This window comes from Pelodiscus sinensis, chromosome 1, assembly GCF_049634645.1.
Source record: "Pelodiscus sinensis isolate JC-2024 chromosome 1, ASM4963464v1, whole genome shotgun sequence".
Taxonomy (NCBI): domain Eukaryota; kingdom Metazoa; phylum Chordata; order Testudines; family Trionychidae; genus Pelodiscus; species Pelodiscus sinensis.
Window position 1 is genome coordinate 67643813 of NC_134711.1, and position 13058 is coordinate 67656870.

A 13058-nucleotide genomic window follows, 5' to 3' on the forward strand; every position below is an offset into this window, starting at 1 on the left:
CTTTTAGGCTCTAAAGTTCTACATTGTTTTATTTTTGAATGCAGTTCTTTGTGCACCTAATTCTATGTTTGTAACTTCAACTTTCATGTTAAGATTGCACTATGGTACTTGTAATGGGAGAATTGAAAAATTCTATTTTGTTTGCGGTTTTATAGAGCAAATATATGTAATCAAAAATATAAGGTGAGCACTATACATTTTGTATTCTGTGTTGCAATAGAAATCAATATATTTGAAAATACAGAAAGCATCTGAAAATATTTAAATACACTTTTAAACAGTGCTAGAATACCATGTGATTAGTAACATGATTCATCATTTTTAATCTGTGCAATTAATCACAATTACCTGTTTTAATTATGTGACAGCCTAGAATTTATCAAAGCCTATTTTGAAATAATAAAAGGTAGGAATTTCCCTTCAAGAGAGATTTTCCATGGTAGAAATGCACTGCATCTCCAAACTGTACTTATTACATTTTAGCCCTGGCCTTTACAGGGCATAGGGAACAAAGGAAATGAGGAAGAACAGCTCTTGCGCAAGAGGATGCTTTTGCACAAAAAGGAGCTGTGTAGATGGTTCCTTTTTGTGCAAAAGCCTCGTGCGCACAAACAGGCCCTAATTAATTATGTAAATGAAGCGTGGCAATATGCTAATCCGCATTTCATTTGCATAGGCTTTTCCCCAAGAGGGATGCAATGCAAACGTAGCCTAAGTGATGTCTTATTTGGAAGTGCATCAGCTACCTCTTACTCCTTTCTTTTCTTCCAATTCTTTGACCTTCTTTCCCTTAAGGTACTGAGCAGTGTTAGAAGTCTTATCCCTTCACCCTCTCACTTCCCTGGTCCTTCTAATATGAATTGAGAACAGCAATACTACAAGTCCAATAAACAAGTCAATGTTTATTGGGGTTAGCTTCCAGCAAGCATGAATCCAGTTTCCAGTTCACATTTTTTCAACTTAGTTTCCATTTGCCCCTAATTTATATAGTAATATTCTCAGCTATATCTTAATCATAATCATTGTACTGAAATTTAACTAACCAATCCTAGCATGCTGTAACATGATTATCTAATCATTTATATCCCTCCACCTTATTTGGTTTATACCCAGCAAAAGTAACTATACAAGGGTATGTCTACACTGCCACCCTAGTTCGAACTAGGGTGGCTAATGTAGGCAATCAAAGTTGCAAATGAAGCCCGGGATTTAAATATCACGGGCTTCATTTGCATCTTGCCGGACGCCGCCATTTTTAAATCCCCGTTAGCGCAGACTCCGTGTCCGCGGCTACACGCGGCACGGAGTAGGTAGTTCGAATTAGGCTCTCTAATTCGAACTACCGTTACACCTCATTCCACGAGTAACGGTAGTTCGAATTAGAGAGCCTAATTCGAACTACCCACTCCGTGCCGCATGTAGCCGCGGGCACGGAGTCTGCACTAACGGGGATTAAAAAATGGCGGCACCCGGCAAGATGCAAATGAAGCCCGTGATTTATATTGCCTATATTAGCCAGCCTAGTTTGAACTAGGGTGGCAGTGTAGACATACCCCAACAGACAGAAACAATCAAAATACCAAAGACCTTACACATAAGTAATAGAGAAGTGGGTAGCATAACAACAAAACAATAAAGAAACAAGGATTCACAACTATTAACAAGTGTATCCTTGACAGAAAAAAAAGCTATCAACCTAAATATTTTTAAATCATTTAGGCTCTTCCCTTTAACTAGAGACAGTAGATTGGATCGCCTTTCTAAAAGGCCCAAAATTGCCTTACTTCAATATGACAGGCTTGGGATGTGTGAGGACGCGACCACATGTTTCCCCACTTATGGCTGCCCATGCTGCTTAGCCAAAGGCTCAGGTTCAGAACAAGGCCAGAGACTGTCACAGTGAGAGAAGACACTCGTAGAGAAGACATACATAAGCAGTTTGTGATTTTGATTCTTTGGTTTTCATACTCCTGTAACTAGCTTAATTATATGACTCCTCCTAAATTCTTAAAGTGTAGGCCTTTGCAGGAATGCTTAAATATCTATATAGTAACAATCAGAAGGTGTACTCTTTAAAATGAAAAGTCTCAGAGGGGTAGTGTTAGTATGCAACTTTAAAAGCAATGAGCAGTCCTGTAGCACCTTAGAGATTAACAAATATATTATATCATGAGCTTTCATAGGTAAAACCCACTTCATCAGATGAGTTGGAGTGGAAATTACAGAATGCATAGTATATATAACAGCAAAAGCAGTTTCCTGTCAATAGCAGGACCAGTGTTAATGATGCTAAGCTAATTGAGTCAGGCTGGATGTGTCCCATTCATAGCTTTTAATGTGTAAATGCAAATATTAAAGGCATAGGAAATTGACTTTGGAGTGTGTTAACCAGTTAATATTTTTATTCAAGCCCAAGTTGATGGTGTCAAACTTGTAAATGAATTCCAGTTCAGCAGTTTCCCCTCTGTAACTGGGAGATAAAATTCCTTTGTAGAAGAATGACTACTTTTAAATCCATTATTGAATGTCCAAGGAGGTTAAAATATTCCCCTACAGGTTTATGTGTGTTACCATTCCTGACATCTGATTTATGTCCATTAATCCTTTAATCACAGATACTGTCCAGTTTGACCAACATACATGGCAGAGGAGCATTGCTGGTATTTGATAACATCACATCAGAGCAAGGGTGGGCAAAAGGGCCTCTGTGGGCCAGATCCAGCCCACCAAGCAAGTTGATCCAGCCCACGGAGTCCCTGCCACTCTCCCTGCCCCCAGGCCAATCAGGGCCTGGGGGGGAGCACGCGAAGTCTCCTCCCACCCTGAGAGGGGCAAGCCCTGATTGGCCTGGGGCCAGGAGGAAGTGTATGAAGTCTCTTCCCACCCTGAGAGGGGCATGGTGCTTCTAAGCACCGGACAGGGTGGCTGGAGACTTCACGTGCTCCCCTTGCCCCCAAGTCAATCAGGGAATGGGGGTGGGGGAAGCGCGTGAAATCTCCTCCCACCCTGCAAGAGGTTCAGCACTTAGTCAACTGACAGCTTCTGCTCAGCTAGCAGTTGACTCTAAGCACAGCGCTTCCTTGCAGGGTGGGGGCAGGGAGCAAGAGAATTCATATGCTCCCCCTCTCCAGACCGATTGACCTGGGGAGAGCAGGGGAGAGCACGTAAAGTGTCCTCCCACTGCCAGGGGCACGGGTACCTAGAGGGAACCACCAGCTATTCAAAACAGCTGGCAAGTCTCTCTGGGGGGGTACAGCAAAGATTTTGCATACTTCCCCACCCCCAGACCAATCAAGGTCTGTGGGTGGGGAAGCGTGGAAGTGTCGCAGCCCCACCACTTCCACCCGAGGCCCCTTCCACAGCGGCCCAGACACACTTAAAAAATTTCTGAGGTGGCCCCGGGTAAAAAATTATTGGCCACCCCTGCATTAGAGGATGTGCAGTTGTACAAATCCCTGATGTGGTGGCTTATGTGGTTAGGTCCTGTGATGGTGTCGCTTATATAGATATGTGGACAGAGCTGGCAATAGGGTTTGCTGCTGTATTTTCAAATGAAGTAATCAATCTGGTACCATAAGTACCTTCAGAAAGGTTTTGATATGCAATTTGCATCTAGATCATTTGTCTTTAAATTCAAATTCAGCACCAAAATACAGTGAAAAAGACCTTTAAGGAATATAATCTTTGCCACTCCAACAAATAGTTAAAGGATCCTTTGTACATTACCTCAATACTATTTCATCAGCTGTCTAGTTCTTTCCAACAAGAGACTAAATGCAGAAACTTTTAGCAATAATTAATAAATAATATGTATGTACTTAAGGCTTATATATAAATTCTTCAGTTGGGAAGATATTTGCAAAAAAAGAGAACTAATCCAAAAAAACTAATCTATTGCACTTACTTTAGAATGTCCATTGCAGCTTCATCAATATTTGTGACACGAAGGGTAAATATTGCATTCTGTTTAATACTTTCTGGAAGGCTAAGATTGCAACTCAGAAAAGTCAGATTAGCACCCTGTAAGTGATGATAAATGATTTAAAAGTAAGTTGTATATTCTACATAATGTGCTATAAGACATTCATTGAAAACTATAATTTTAAAAATGTTAACAGGAAAAAATGTTATTTTAGAATGCAACTGGAATATGGCACACATTTCTAATTATAATTTGAAAACATAAAAAATGAGATTTTAGTTATTCTAAAAATTAGAGAATTAGAAAAACAAATAATATGCTAGCAGCTGTACTTACATGGAATCACCATGAATTCCCACCAGAATCTGCAAGTGTGCCACATACCTACCAAGAACTAACTCACAACTTTGTTCTACTTAGTCATCAGAGCTCTCTCCTCTTTCACAGTTACTCACTTTGGTAACAAAAATATAGGTTTCCAAATCCTTTTCCAGCTGCAGCTATGTGCCCTCTGGTGGAAAAAGTAAAACATGCAGCCTGTTTTGAGACCACTGACATCTGCACAGTTGTACCTCTATAAACTAGGACTCTCTGGTCTGGCAACATCCATGAATGTTCCAGGATCAGAGAGTCCCAGTGTGCTGCATAGGGAAAAACGGTGGGTGGCTCTAGGAGCCTAGCACAACGCATGGGATGCGAGGGAGCCTGGTGCATGGCCTAGCTGGGCAAGGGAGGGGACAGGAGCCAGAATGCAGCTCAGCTGAGCCAGGGAGTGGGGCAGAGGGGGAGAACCCAGAAGCCTGGCATATGACCCAGTTGAGCTACGCAGGGGAGCTGGGAAGCCAGATGGGGTGGCAGGGCAGAAGTTGGGGCCGGCAGCAGGAGGGCCAGAAATGATCTCCTGGTCCAGCAAAATCCCTCATCCGGGACCAGTCAGGTCCCAAGGGTGCCCAGAGTTTCAACCTGTGGTATTTATTTGGCTGTCAGTTAGTGCTTTTATATAGCACAGGGGTTCTCAAATTTCATTGCATTGTGACCCCCTTCTGACAACAAAAGTTACTTCATGACCCCAGGATGGGGAAACCTGAACCTGCTCTAGCCTTAGTTGAAGGTCCGAAGCCCAAGCCTCGCCACTCTGGGCAGGGGAGCCAAATGTGAAGCTCAAGGACTTTAGCCCCAGGCAGGTGGTCTACAATCTAAGCCGTGCCTCTCAGGGCAGAAGCCCTGGGGCTTTGACTTCTGTCCTAGGAAGTGTGGCTCAAGCTTTAGCCCTGTATGCAGTCTAAGCCAGCCCTGATAACTACATTCGAAGGGAACTGCAACCCACTTTGGGGTCCCGACTCACAATCTAAGAATTGCTAATATAGCACACTAATCCAAACTAGAACCGGATGAGAAAATTTTACTTTCCTGGGAAAATCTGAGATTTAAGTACATTTACTGTTTCAGAATAGGAAAAACAAAACTTTTCAAAATGTTTGCAAAAAAATGAGAACACCCACTCCAGAATAGTAGTTCAATAACTATGGCACGTCCCTAAGATATACGAAACATCAGTTCAAGTCCCTACTCTGCCTGTTTTGGAGCAGGGACATAAAACAGAGACTCCCACTTTACAGGCAAGTGCCCTAACCACTGGACTAGTGGCTATCTTGGGGGTCAATCTCCCTCAACATTCCATCCTAACCTGAGAAATCAGTTTCAAATACACTTTCATCAAAATAAGTTTCCATAAAAAGTTTTAGTTTTGACAAATTGACATTATATATATAGTAGCCCAATGTCTGAGAGTCTGTAACGCTGACGTACATGGCCATGCCCCCGGCCGTGTACGTCAGCACCCCGCCCCCCTTTCCGTCCGTGGCGGCTCAGCTAAGAGCTGTGCCGCTCAGCTGGGCCACGGCGGGGGAGCAAGCAGCGGTAAGCCACCGTTTGGAGTCCGCGCTTCCCTGCCGCTTGCTCCCGCGCCACGGCCCAGCTAAGTGGCGCAGTGCTCGGCCGAGCCACCACGGAGGGAGGGGAAGGGGGGTGGGGCCCTGACGTACATGGCGCTCAGCTGAGTGTTGCGCGCTCAGCGCGGGCAGCCAAGGGGAGTGTTTGGGTTCCCCCGCTGCAGCCCGGCTGAGCGCGCAGAACTCAGCTGAGTGCCAGTGGGAGGGGAAGGGGGAAGTGCCCCGCCCCCTTCTCCTCCCCCACAGCGGCCCACTTCATTGGGGAAGTGGGGGGGAACCGGCCAAAAAGGGAGCAGTACTGGCCGGGAAGGGAGGGCCTGGAAACAGCTAATGCGGGGACAATGGGGCTGGCCGGGGGACATGGAGGGGGGACCGGCTGGGAGGGGGCAGGGCTGACCGGGAGTAAGGGGGGGGTGGGAAGCACAACTGGGGGGATCGGGGACCACGAGGGTGGCCGGGAGGAAGTACAGCTGGCGGGGGGTGGGGAGTGCAGCGGCACTGGCCAGGGAGATCAGGAAGAGGAATGGGCCAGTGGGAAGCAGAGCTGGGGAGGGGGCCGTGAGGGTGGCCGGGAGGAAGGGGGAGCAGGAAGCACAGCTGCCAGGGGGTGCAGCAGCTCTGGCCGGGAGGAAGAGGGGGCAGGAAGCAGAGCTGGCGGGGGCAGGGAGAGGTGCAGCGGCGGCTGGCCGGGGAGATCAGGAAGAGGATTGGGACGGCGGGAAGCAGAGCTGGGGGGGGGGGTCCCCTGCTCCAAAACAGAGGGGCTGGCTGGGGAAGATCAGGAGGGGAAGTGGGGGAGAACTGGCCGGCCGGGAGGGGGGGGGGGTGAGCAAATTGGCCGGCAGGGAGCGGGACCGACCTGTGCACTTGCTGCCTGTCCCACGCAGGGTCCCAGCGACGTACAAGCGAGGAGGAGGCTTCTTCTCCTCCTCACACTCAACCGACAGGGCTCCCAGCGGCAATCGCGGCCCCTCTTCTCAGCTGGGACTCCCAGCCGCTCCCCCCGCCCACACCAGGCTTCCTTCCAGTGCACAGCCGGAAAAATCAGAAAATACAGGACATTGCACATGTCCAGTATTTTCTGTTTTTTGTTTTTTTTTTTTTTAACCGGATAGAGCACGCCAATATCAGACTTTCCAGTACAATGCCGGAAACCTGGCAACTCTACCTGCCCCTCCTGCCCGCGGCGGCCCGGCTGAGCGCGCAACACTCAGCCGAGCCACCATGGAGGGAGGGGAAGGCGGCAGAGCGGTGATGTACATAGCCAGGGGGCGGTGATGTACATGGCCCTGCTTCTCCTGCTGTGGCGCTCAGCTGAGTGCTGCACACGTCAGCCGGGCTGCCGCGGGGGAGCCAGCAGCGCAAGGGACCATTTGGGCTCCCCCATGGCGGGAGGGGAAGCGGGGGGTGGGGCGGTGACGTACACGGCTCCACCCCCTGGCCGTGTATGTCACCGCCCCAGCCCCCTCCCTCGCAGCGGCCCGGCTGAGCAGGCAGCACTCAGCCGAGCGCCACGACAGGAGGGGAAGAGAAAGGGGAAGGGGTGTGGGGAGAGTCAGGAGGAGGAGGAGAAGAGAAAGGGAGAATGCAAGGCAGGAGGGGGAGAAGAGAAAGAAAGAGACCAAGAGAGAGGCAGAAGGAGGGAGAGGCAGGAGGTGGAGGAGAGCTGAGACAGAGATGGGGAGACAGTAGGAGCGAGAGAGAGAGACGGCGCAAGAGACCGGAGGCTCAGGAGAGAAGATCAAGGTGGAGGAGAGACCTGAAAATCCCGTCTTATGACAGGCTAATTGGCTAGTTTTCCAATAAAATAGGTTAGTCAAAAATTCCCAGCCAGTTCTAATCCAAACTCTTTAATTCTTAGGGCCTCAAAGCAAGCTGAAGTTAATGCAAAGGCATCTATTGACTGCAGCAGAAATTGAATTAGTCCCTCAAATGCTAGGTTAGAGGCCTTGCTTCAGCCTTAAATTCAAGCAACCCAAGTGGCATTTCCAATCATCAGCAGAGTTTATATAATTTCAATAAAAAAGTACTTACAACATGTAAGTCATTAAGATCATATTGTTGTCCTTTTCTTTGTCCACGTTGGTAACTATAAACTCCTTTCTGAATGAAAGGTAGGGCATTTGTTCTGTAAGATCATTTAAAATAAACTGAAATAAATAAACTTGAAAGTAATTTGTCTGGATATATTCTGGAGAATTTTCTTCTTGAAAAATTTTATTAGCTATTCATCTTACCTATTTTTTCCAAATTGTCGATATTCATATACAGTAAGAGATCTGTCATACATAAAAAAGAATCCAATCAGCTCTCTGCAAGCATCACGTCCATTCCTAGAATGGTAATTGAAAAACACCATTTGAGTTTTGTGTTTACAGTAGTCTATTTCAAACTGAAATGGGATGAATAGATCACTATTTTGAAGTTAACATCTTTAAAAGCAGTTCGTTGGCAGATGCCCTACAATATTATGTAATCATTATTTTAAGAATATTAATGTTTTTGATTGCTTTAGCTTAGTTTTAAATATTGTCCAATCTGTCTTGTGGACCCAGACATGTATCTACATTCAATTTTATGTTCTGTATCTAAAATTCCATCCAAAAACAGGTGTTTTTGCAGAAGTTTCACAAGTCAACGAATAAACTACATGTATTAGGACCAGCTATGTTCATCACGATCTTTGAAGCTAATGGGCTGAATGCTCAGCTGTGTCCAGAAAGAACTGGCTACAGCAAAAGACATCAGAAAGGAGCCATTGGGTCAAATGAGCCTCAAGGCTGTTCTAAACTATGTCAGTATATAACAGCTCCCTATGAAAATTAAAATTACACATATATGTGTAATGTACATTAGATTCCCTCCCAGGACTATTTTTAATCTCACTCCTACCCACTCTCGCTATTATGGCAGTGGGTCCTGCGGGGCCCACCGGAGCACAAGTCCCACTGCAAGGCTCCAATGTATATATTATGAACACACTTCTAAAGAGATATGTAATAAGCTTCAGTTATGCTAATATTCAAAAGAATATAATTTATTACTCACTGATTTTAAAAATGGGTTCTATGAAATTTATGATTACCTTGACAGAATTCTGCCATCAAAGCGTAACTTATTAGAAAGCATATTTTCAGTTAATGAGGATCTGGTCCTTATTCTGTTAAAAGAATGCATGACACATTTATCAAACAATATATTCTACAAATGTAACAATTTGCATGCAATTTCAACCATTTCTAGAACTAACAACATACTTGGATTGTGGAGACCTTAATTATGAGTTGATCCAGATTACCCTTCCCAGTTGAGTCACAAAGCAGATGAAAGAGCTGGAATACAGGGAGAGCGAGTCTAGATATCTTTGGGGTCAATGTGAATGTCATGGAGTGCTCTACTGTAGCATCTTCTCCTGGTCACTCTGGTGATTAGCTCTGGAGGACAATGCCCCCATCCATGGTTTGCATGCTGTCCCTCTGACTGTTGTCTGCAGCTCCTCTTGCTCCAGGACTCTCAGACTCTCCTTTGTGACTTAGCCTTCCAGCTAGGTTATGCAGAGTTGCAACCCTTCCAGGATACTGTCCATCAGCAGTCCTAGGCAGGCTTCTCATTCACTGCCTCAGTTTTATGCCATGTCCTTGGCAGCTCATAGGAAAACTCTAGGTCTACCCTTTTCCCTGGGTTCTAGTCCGAGGACCTTCAGCTCAGCAGTCCTGGGCATCCTCTCACTGCCCTGCCTGCTCCTTCCTTGAATTGCTTCCTAAACCCTGATTCCACTTCTCTCTCCAGGTGTATCGGCTCAAAAGCTTTCTCCTTCTTCCCAGAGCATGACTGCTGCCTGCCTTCCTGAAGTCTCTCCTAGCATCCCTCTAGCCCTCCTTCTTCCAGAGCATGACTGCCCTTTCTCAACAGTCACCATCTGTAGCACCTCCCATTCCTCTCCCAATCTGGCTTTATGGGCCTTGCCTGTTCCTACAAAGGTGGGCCTGCTTGCAATCAACTTAGATCTCTGTTCACTGGCTCCTCCTCCAGGTGCAGAGTGGGCCGTTAATTGGCCACCTTAGCCCTGATCAGACATGTGTGGGGTAGACACTCCATCACTGTTGCTTAGATATGCTGAGAAGAGTTACAAAACTGTTGGTTCCCCCGCCCCCCCCTCCCCCCAGGCACCATTTTCCATGACTCTTAACGAAAAGCAATGCTGGAAAACACAGTACTCAGAAGAATAGCCTCTTAAAAACTTAACAAGCCTTCTACCTTATCTTAACATTGAAGTGGCATTCAATACTAGAGCCTAATGTGCATTTACAGCAATGGATTTCTGGGTATGCAAGACTGGGGAACCACTAGGGAATGATTTAACTGTTAGCTTCTGACCTATATAGGATGAATTAATCAGTCCTTACTATTGAGCTGCTCTTCAGCATAAAAACCATTTGACTGCTTGTTCCTGACTCAGAACAACTCCAGAATCTCTCTCTCTCCCTAAATAATTGTGTGGTTCTCATCACCATAGTGTCAAAATGTCCAGTCAACATCAATTTCAATTTCTCTAGATCAATTTTACTAAAGCAGAGGCATAACCTACAGGTAGCCCAGAGACTTGCCAAGGGAAGCAGAAGCAAAACTTTAAAATTGCTTCCCAAAGTCACAGCTTTCTTTTTTTTAAATAAAGTCTCATAATTATATTTGAGCACCTGAATGAACCTGATGCAGAGCTATCTGCCTCCATTTGCAGAGCTATTGACTGACCCATCCATTTGAATTGACGTTAACTCAAACAGAAGTTTAAAATGCTAACTATTTCACTAGTCATTGAAACATGAAAGAATGGAGAAGTATTACAGTAAGAGATATCAGCATGTCCTGAAGTGCTCAAGTGTATTGGGGATGAAGGAGAAGGGAGGCACAAAGATCTGTAATTTAAGATGCCCAAGAGTTTTATAATTCATGGCATAGTAGCCTATGAGGAGAAGGAAGGCTCTCCAGCTTTTAAAAGCTTTGGACACTCTGCTCTATAAGATCAGTGCTGTGGGACAATACCCACATAAGTTTAAAATGTTCTACTTACTCTTTTGGTTAACATTTTACACTCAAAGAATTATCTGGAAATCACCATTCCTTGAGGTAGAAAAAGCATATTTACCTATTACAGCCACATTGCTACTGCAGGAAGGCATGGTTTGAAGCTACTGAATTAGTCATAGTAATGGATAAATGCATGGCATGGCATGAGGAAGATTTAATGGAGTCATACAACAACCAAAAAGAAAAAAAAATACTATAAAAGTGTAGCAATAACTAATATTAAATATCATGCCTCCAAGACAACATATATAAGCAAAAATCTCAACCTTTCCATGGAGTGCGGCTGCTGGAGCTTACATAGACCACTATTGAGTACCCTCTCACTTCCACAATGAGGAAATGAACAGTTGTAGCTGTGCACATTTTGCAGCACAAGGACACATAGCAGTGTCTTGTGTTTCACGCATATCTTCCATCTGGAAAGTTCTAACCTGGTTTATTCCAGGCATACAAACCACTCAATGAAGATCATCCAGGCAGTATCAAAGAACTCAGGGTATGTCTACACTACAAAGTTAATTCGAACTACCAGACGTTAGTTCGAATTAACTTTGATAGGCGCTACACTAGCGATCCGCTAGTTCGAACTTAATTCGAACTTAATTCGAACTAGCGGAGCGCTTAATTCGAACTAGGTAAACCTCATTCTACGAAGACTAACACCTAGTTCGAATTCACTAGTTCGAATTAAGGGCTGTGTAGCCCCTTAATTCGAACTAGTGGGAGGCTAGCCCTCCCCAGCTTTCCCTGGTGGCCACTCTGGGCGCCACCAGGGAAACTCTTCTGCCCCCTTCCCGGCCCCGGAGCCCTTAAAGGGGCACGGGCTGGCTACGGTGCCAGTGCCAGGTGCAAGCCTGCCAGCAGACCCTGCACATGGCATGGCTCGAGCCAGCCACCCGCTGCCACCCAGCCCTCCGCCTCTTCCCGGGACCAGGCTGGCGGCTCCCGGGAGCCTGCCCGGGTCCGCAAGAGGCGGGTGCCCGCCTGGTCTAGTGCAGACATCGTGGACCTCATCCACGACCTCCGCACTAGGCACAGGAAAGTGGCCGTCTAGGGCAGGAGAGCTGCCAGCCTGGCCACACAGGAGCAGGTGTGCATGAAAATCAAGGTGGTCCACTGAGACCCCCGACCCTGAGCTTAGAATGGCCGTCCTGGGTCAGACCAAAGGTCCATCTAGCCCAGTAGCCTGTCTGTCAACAGCAGCCAACACTAGGTACCCTGGAGGGGATGGACCAAAGACAATGACCAAGCCATTTGTCTCGTGATATCCATCTCCAGCCTTCCACAAACAGAGGGCAGGGACACCATTTCTACCCCCTGGCTAATAGCACTCCATGGACCCAACCTCCATGAATTTATCTAACTTCTCTTTAAACTCTGTTAAAGTTCTAGCCTTCACAGCCTCCTGCAGCAAGGAGTTCCACAGGTTGACTCTTTGCTTTGTGAAGAAGAACTTTCTGTTGTTAGTTTGAAGCCTGCTACCCATTCATTTCATTTGGTGTCCTCTAGTCCTTCTATTATGGGAACTAATGAAGAACTTTTCTTTATGCACCCTCTCCACACCACTCATGTTTTTATAGACCTCTATCATATCCCCCCTCTGTCTCCTCTTTTCTAAGCTGAAAAGTCCCAGTCTCTTTAGCCTCTCTTCATATGGGACCTGTTCCAAACCCCTGATCATTTTAGTTGCCCTCCCCTCTCCCACCCTCTCTCTTCCCCTCTCCCACCTCCTTTTCCCAGTCTCCCCCAGTTTTGTTAAATATAGAGAGTTTCTATTTTTGAACACACGTGTCCTTTATTTTGTATATCAGGAAGGGGGACTAGGGAGGGGCAAGTAGAAGGAGGTGAGGGAGGAATGGGGTACGAGCCCCCGATGGGGAGGACTGGGCTGGCTCTGCGGGTTTCTGGGGGTGAAAGCTCTCCTGCAGCCCCCAATTGCCCCCTCTCCCCAGATGGCAGCCTGCGGCAAGTGCAGCCGGTCTGATGGTCGAGTGCTGTGATGTGCCCAGTGTGGGCACTCAGGGCACTCCAAGGCAGGACTGCTTTGCAAGTGGGGAACCCCTGAGAATTGTCTGTCCGGGGTGGGGTCGGGACTC

At 46.4% G+C, this 13058-nt stretch overlaps 1 protein-coding gene across 5 annotated transcripts in view; it reads right to left on the reverse strand.

The window, feature by feature from the left end:
* CAPS2 (calcyphosine 2) overlaps positions 1-13058 on the reverse strand; it is a 67406-nt gene that overhangs the window by 20248 nt on the left and 34100 nt on the right. For all 5 annotated transcript variants that reach the window (XM_075931990.1, XM_075931995.1, XM_075931984.1 and 2 more), the window contains 4 exons: positions 8960-9034; positions 8112-8207; positions 7909-8002; positions 3905-4020 (listed from right to left, as the gene is read on the reverse strand). In XM_075931990.1, coding sequence (XP_075788105.1) covers positions 3905-4020; positions 7909-8002; positions 8112-8207; positions 8960-9034 — 381 coding nt within the window. The remainder of the gene's footprint in view (positions 1-3904; positions 4021-7908; positions 8003-8111; positions 8208-8959; positions 9035-13058) is intronic.